Below are 6,881 nucleotides of genomic sequence, written 5' to 3'. Positions count from 1 at the left end.
TAGGACGTGGCGTGGAGATTGGAAACTGGGCCGGCCGGCTCATCCTTTTCTGCGCCGCTGCCATTTCGTCCATGTTGCGATCCAAAATTTTGAAAACCTGCTGTAAACTCAATTTTGCGAGAGTTCACTATATTGATCTCGCAGTTTATTGTTTGTTTTCGTGCCCAAAACTAACCATCGAGTTTCTATGAGCTTACCTTCTTCTTTTTTCGGTTCACTCTGATGATGTTGTTCGTCGACCTGCAAATGTTTTTTATTTATTTATTTACCGTGGCCCGTGGGTGTTGTGTTGCTACTCTGTGATTGCGGATGACGAACTGGTCTTCTGCTCTGAAATCTGAACGGAAACCACGGCCGGTACACGTGCGTGCAGGTTTCTTCCTCAAGACGCACGACTTCCTGCAGCCGCGGGAGAGGCCACCGCCACCGCAGTCACCGCCGCCGCAAGCCCACGCCGAGAAGCCGCTCCACCAGCACGCGCTGCCCGGCGGCATCGGCACGTTCAGCATCAGCCCCGGCGGAGCGGCGGCCGTCGTGAAGCAGGAGCATTTAGTTAAATATGTTTTGCTTGTGCATTTAGTTTCTAAATTGTAGGTCGTTTTTGGCTTTTCTAAACATGCTGTTTTTGCTATGCACCTAAATTTGCAGCATATCTATATATTAAAAGTAACAACAACATAACTTATAATTTGGAAGGGATGGAGTAGATGATAATATGTTTTTTAAAAGATCATGAAAGGTAAAGGAATTTGACTTCACACGAAAGCAAAGTGAACTAGTACAATTTGAAACGCGGGTTACATTCTCCTTTGAAAAATCATGTATTTTCATTATAATAGTACGTACATAAAAAAACTTATCATTATGTTGGTGAGTATGCTACGCATTGCAAACCTCCGATCATTCGAGGAACAAACGCCAGAGACAAAAGGTGGCAAATAAAGAGTAGCTAAAGGCGTGTGCTTTCCGCTCTGTCTGTTTGTCGACTTGGCAGGTCACCCGTGGTCGCTCCCCTTCGCCGTCGCCTCCGCCAGGCCGCAGAGGCCGCCGGAGCGGAAGGCGTGCGGCGGCTTCATGGACGCCGGCTCTAGATCCAGCGGCGGCGCGGGATTCGACGACGACGACGACGGCCTCGCCGCCCGCCGCGAGGTCTCCTCCTCGCTCAAAGGTAGCGCACCTCAATTATGCTAAATCTGGTTCTTTTGTTCGTGTTGTTGGAGCTGTTTGGGCGGTTCGATGGTGAAAAGAGGCGATTCTGACGGGGTTCTGGTGCTCTTTATTTCTGTTCTTTCCGCGTTCCAGAACTCAGGGCGGAGGCTAAGGGCGGGAGCTGCAGCGGCAGCGCCGGGACGGACCAGCTGCCCAACACGCCACGCTCCAAGCACTCCGCCACGGAGCAGCGCAGGCGCAGCAAGATCAATGACAGGTGGGCTGACGCAGCTTTCCTAGTTCATCATTCAGAAATAGGAATAGTTGATAGTACCCGTACTGTTTCTTTGTTTCGTCGCCTGCTGGCGTGTCCTATATATATATCTCTTATATATATAGCACAAAAATATTAGTATATGTTACCAAGCACATTTTCGCTGTTTAATATTGTGATGTCAAGCTTTTCCTGAGAGCCTTTCTGATAAGCCCGCCGACGCTGTTTAGTTGCGAGAGAAAACACTGTACCAGGTTCGAGCGAAGAAGACCACAAGTATGCTGCAGTAGCAATTTGGTTTGGCTAGGAAAAAGTACGTCTGGGATGCAGACATGCAGTGATGATGATGGTGGCTCTGCTGTTTTTGTAGAGCTAGGATAATTGGGTAAATATTAAATTGTGTAGTAGATGTGGTTAGGCCTGTTTCTCACCTGTGGATTGAGAATCTGAGATATATGTTTCATGGGCGTCATGGTACGAGGTGTTCAGAAATCATGTGCTACTGACCCTGAAGAGTGCTAGCACAAGTGGATCTTTAGCTCCATATGTATTGTGATTAGAAATGTTCTGTTTTTTCCTCTGTACTTATTTCCTGATAAGATATTATTGTATGGCACTAAGCAATAAGCACTGTTCAGAGCACTAAACATGCATTTGACCTAACTTTTCTACTCCTGTCATCCTCTAACAGGTTTCAGATACTTAGAGAAATTTTGCCGCAAAACGATCAAAAGCGAGACAAAGCGTCATTTCTACTTGAGGTAAGACATGACAGCATTTTATTCTTTTCAGGCAAAGACATTGCAGCAGTTACGTCAGCATAATCTGTTCCCATCTGATATTTTACCAATCCGTCAACAATTGCTTTACATCTAATATTTTACTAATCCGTCGACAATTGCATTAATGCAGGTCATTGAATACATACGGTTTTTGCAAGAGAAAGTAGAAAAGCACGAGGCTTCACAACCAGAGTGGAACCAAGAAAATGCAAAGATCATGCCGTGGTCTAACATCTACTTCCGGTCTTCCTGGAAAAAATCACAGGTAAGCTTTCAGCACAACTTTACCTTCTGCACAGGGAAGCTTCTGAGGGCTGAGGATGAGATTTTAACCAGCCCCTTGTCTGCATGTGCTGCAGAACAAGGACGAAGTAAACGGAGATACGGCCTCCGATCCATCACAAGTCATAAAAAATGGCTCCTCCCCACGGTTTCCTTTCGCTGCAAAGCCTGAGGACCCTAACAATGCAGGTGCATTTGAAACCGCCTCCGGTGCGCAGGAACAGGTAGGACCAAAGGGTTGTGCGCCTTACAAACAAGCTGAAACTCACAATAATCCTACAAGTATGCCTTTCTTGACCCAGTTAGCGTCCTACAATCTGCAACAGTTTTATGCACTCCTCGTCATTATTAGAGCTTTTAATTGTTTCTGTAGTTCACGGAAGATGTTTTCATCCTTGTGCAGACAATGTTGCCTCCCAGCAAGCAACACACACACAGTTGACAAATTCATCACCCTCAGACGACTTGGCAGGCCACAATGGGATGCTGAACAACCCTGAGTTGGCAATAGATGAGGGGACAATCAGCTTGTCAAGCCAATATTCCGAAGGGTATGTACCATCAGTGGACACTAACAAAAAATATATTTTTCTTTCTTTCAAAAGTTTACATAAAAAAAACGTCTGTTTCTTGCTTCTTCTTCTTTTTTGCAACGCTTGAACTCTGTATAATTTCTCACTGAAACGTCTTGATTCTATTTTGCCCCTCCCCTTATAACAGCTTGCTTACTACCTTGAATCTTGCGCTGCAAAACTCGGGAGTAGATTTGTCACAAGCTAGCATCTCGGTGCAGATCAATCTTGGTAAGCGTGGTATCAAGAGGTGCAATCCTGGGTCAAACTCCACCTCCAAGGTAGTATATTTGGTTTCATTGTCAAAACATTATTGTTGTAGCCTGTGCTGCTTTTACTCGCAAAATTCTTACAGATACCCAACCCTTCGCGTTACAGGATCACATCAACCAAGCGTCTCACGATCAAGAGGTTGGGCAGCAGCTAATAAGGTCAGTGGATGGCGCTAGAGAACACTCGCGGGCAACTAAGCGGCACAGATCAGAGAGATAACAGCCGCTGGCTGGCTGGTCATTGCCGACGCCAAGATAATTTTTTTTTTGGCTGTGCCCCCACAGCGAGAGGGGAGCCTCGATGGATGCTGCGTGTATGCTAAGCCGCCCGTGACGGGCAGACGATGACACGGGGACTACGCTTCTGCTGCTGCATTCTTTGATTGAATATTGATTCGATCTAGGCTGCTGCTTCCGTCGCGGACTGTGAAGCTGCTCTTGTTCATAGCATAGGTTTCCATTCTTGTGTATGAGAATGAGAAGTTGCCCCTCCCCTCTGTGAGACTGCAAGTCTGTGACAGAGACAGACCTCCCTTGTAGTGTAGAGTAGCGTACATACATGTTGTTCTGATGCTCGGTTCGGTTCTTTCGCCGGCCACCGTGCAGTGCAGCTGCTGGCTGCGCCAAAGCGAAACACATCAAATGTTGTGCTGTTACCAGCTGCCTTCTGTTCTGTGCAGCCGTCTCTCTCTCTCTCTGAAGATGGCACTGCCGCCGCGCTGTCACACACACACTCTCGCTGCATTGTGTATTATTATTATTACTAGCAGCAGCATGTAATGTGGCAGTAACACTGGTTGCTAGGAATGGGATGGTGTTGCAGCCAAGGCAATTACGCGAGCGGAGTGGCGTCTGCCGTGTGGCGCACTAGCACGGAAGGAAGGCTCGAGGGACACCGTGCCGTGTTGGCATTGATGTATGTGCTTTCATCGGAATTAGTTGAAAGGGCTCCGTTTGCGACCGGCAAGCTGACCCTTCGACGCTCACCAGCGCCGAGTGCGCGCCCACTCCTTGAATTCCTCGTGGCTAGTAGAGCCCCCCCGCGTGATCTGATCGGATGGATGAGGGAGGCAGGCAGTCTGTCCGTCCCCGGCCGTGCATATGCCGACGTGCGTGCGCCTTCCGTTGCCAGGAGCAGGTGGCTGGGCCCCACGGCGTAGGAGGCACGCACTAGCACTAGGGGTAGGAGGCGTACCCAGTAGCCAGTAGGCAGGCACCAGCCAACGCAGGCGTCTCCACAAACGGGACCCTCCGGTAGGGACGGTACTACCGAGCCTAAGCAGCCCCTAGGCCCCTACCGACCAAGACCAATGTTTTGTAGCCCCCATAGCCTGACGTGGCGCGCCCCAGAACCACCCGACCCAGCCGCCGGTGGCCGACACGCCGCATAGTCCCCTTCACCCGCCGCCGCACCGTCACCGACACGCGGGCCAGGAGACGGCTCGGCGTATGGCGCGTCGTCACTCGTCACGCGGCACAGCCGGGGGCGGGCGGGCGCCCGGCCGCTGTCGCCTGGCGACCGTGCTAGAGTCCGCGCGCGCGTACGGCACGGCGGCCGGCGATGGACCGCCTGCTGCTGTACGGGGCTGCCTGGGTTGGCCACTAGTAGCGCTGACGCGGCGGGCCACGGGAGGTCGCGTCGATTCGCAGCAGGCAGGCAGCAGCGCGCCGCCCCCCTCACGTCACGCGCCGTGGGCTTCCGCCCCTCCCTGCCTGCTACATGGGACCCACCCGCGTCCCGGCTGTGTTTAGTCGTAGGAATTTAGATTTTTGGGTTATTGTAGTATGTTCGTTTTTATTTGATAAATAATGTTTAAATATGAACTAATTAGGTTTAAAATGTTTGTCTTGTAATTTTCCACCAAACTATGTAATTAGTTTTTCTTTTCGTCTATATTTAATATTCTATGCACAGACCGTAAATATTTGATATGACAAGTACTATAGCAACTTTTTAGAAATCGGGGTAGAACTAAATAAGGGCTAAAAGAGAGAAGGCAAAGCCTGCCCCGGCGGCAACCGTCCCCTCCTTTCAACTCAGTGCTCTCTCTCTCTCTCCACCCAGGGGTCCGCGCGCATCGCAGGCAGGCACGACGGCGCCGTCGCGCATGCAGGAGGCGTCATCTGCGGCGGCCGAGCCCGGCCGCCGGCCGGCGCAGCATCAGTTCGCGGGCGTCGACCTCCGCCGGCCCAAGGGGTACGCCGCGGCGCCGGTGGAGGCATCACCGGCGGTAGCCAAGGTGGCCGAGGGCGGCGAGGGGGACCCGTGCCCTCGGTGCGCGTCGCGGGACACCAAGTTCTCCTACTACAACAACTACAACACCTCTCAGCCGCGCCACTCCTGCAAGGGCTGCCGCCGCTACTGGACCAAGGGCGGCACGCTGCGCAACGTCCCCGTCGGAGGCGGCGCCCGCAAGAAGCCCTCGTCGACGTCGCCGTCGTCCTACGCGGCCGCCGCCGCCGCCGACAACAAGCCGCCCAAGAAGAAGCCCGCCAGCAAGAAGCGCCGCGTCGTGGCGCCGACCCCGGAGCCCGCCGCCGCCGCCGACTCCGCCAAGACGACCACCACCACCACCGATGGCGCGAGCGAGATCACCACGGAGACTGCTGCGCCTGCCCCGGCGGCGGCGGCGGAGGACTCCGACTCCCTGGCGCACCTGCTGCTGCAGCCCGGGGCGGAGGAGGCCGTCGCGCTCGGGCTCTCCGATTTCCCCTCCGCTGCCGGGAAGGCGGTGCTGGAGGACGACTCGTTCGTGTGGCCCGCGGCGTTCGACCTGGGCACGTGCTGGGCCAGCGCCGGGTTCGCCGACACCGACCCCGCCAGCCTCTTCCTCAACCTCCGGTGACAGTGACGCGGTCGCGGCGCCGAGGCGTCCTCCTGCTCTGCTCAGTCAGGTGTGGGTTTTCCGGCCGGCCTGCCTGACTGGAACCTGATCAGTGGAAGGAAATGGAGTGCTTCTGTTCTTCTCCTCCTCTTGTTGCAGTTGATTAATTTAGTGGTGGTAAGGTACATGACGAGTTGACGGCATGGCTCCGTTCCGCTCGCTGAGTCTCGGCTCAAAAACACTGTTCTATCGTTGTGCGGGAGAAAAACAGTGACCAGCCAAGTCGAATATGAGGACCGATTGCTGCGACGATAGTAATTTTGTACTATGTGTGACCTGAGAGATCATGGCGGCGGCGACGACGACCTTGATTTTTAGCTTCTGAGAAGGTCAACTAGTGGCCTCTGTATGATTTTAGTTTTACTCATGAACTCATCAGATGGCTATGGCGAACTCATCATCAACAGCTTCATTTCTACTCTGGCCCTGTTTAGTCCCCTCCAAAACGCTAAATTTTTCAAGATTCTTCGTCACATCAAATCTTTGGACACATGCATGAAGCATTAAATATAAATAAAAAATAAAACTAATTACACAGTTTAGACGAAATCCACGAGACGAATCTTTTAAACGTAATTAGACTATTATTGAACACTAATTGTCAAATAACAACGAAAACGCTACAGTAGCGTTTTGCCAAATTTTTTTGCAACGGCCCTCTGATA

The 6,881-nt window shown here is 52.1% G+C and overlaps 2 protein-coding genes across 2 annotated transcripts; both read left to right on the top strand.

Moving 5' to 3' along the window:
- On the top strand, nucleotides 1-4,015 carry LOC136501401 (transcription factor BIM2-like). The gene is made up of 8 exons (XM_066496918.1): nucleotides 1-1,168; nucleotides 1,303-1,426; nucleotides 2,115-2,184; nucleotides 2,336-2,470; nucleotides 2,565-2,769; nucleotides 2,891-3,038; nucleotides 3,208-3,340; nucleotides 3,438-4,015. Exons 1-8 carry the CDS (start codon nucleotides 1,075-1,077, stop codon nucleotides 3,549-3,551), a joined length of 1,023 nt encoding a protein of 340 aa, XP_066353015.1. The 5' UTR covers nucleotides 1-1,074; the 3' UTR covers nucleotides 3,552-4,015.
- Nucleotides 4,016-5,347: 1,332 nt separating this feature from the next.
- Nucleotides 5,348-6,636, top strand: LOC136501429 (dof zinc finger protein MNB1A-like). Its single transcript, XM_066496960.1, has one exon. It carries the CDS (start codon nucleotides 5,440-5,442, stop codon nucleotides 6,175-6,177), a length of 738 nt encoding a protein of 245 aa, XP_066353057.1. The 5' UTR covers nucleotides 5,348-5,439; the 3' UTR covers nucleotides 6,178-6,636.
- Nucleotides 6,637-6,881: the final 245 nt, after the last annotated feature.

This window comes from Miscanthus floridulus, chromosome 13 (assembly GCF_019320115.1).
Source record: "Miscanthus floridulus cultivar M001 chromosome 13, ASM1932011v1, whole genome shotgun sequence".
Taxonomy (NCBI): domain Eukaryota; kingdom Viridiplantae; phylum Streptophyta; class Magnoliopsida; order Poales; family Poaceae; genus Miscanthus; species Miscanthus floridulus.
The sequence above is the reverse complement of the archived record's forward strand: the minus strand, read 5'-3'. Positions and strand labels throughout refer to the sequence as shown.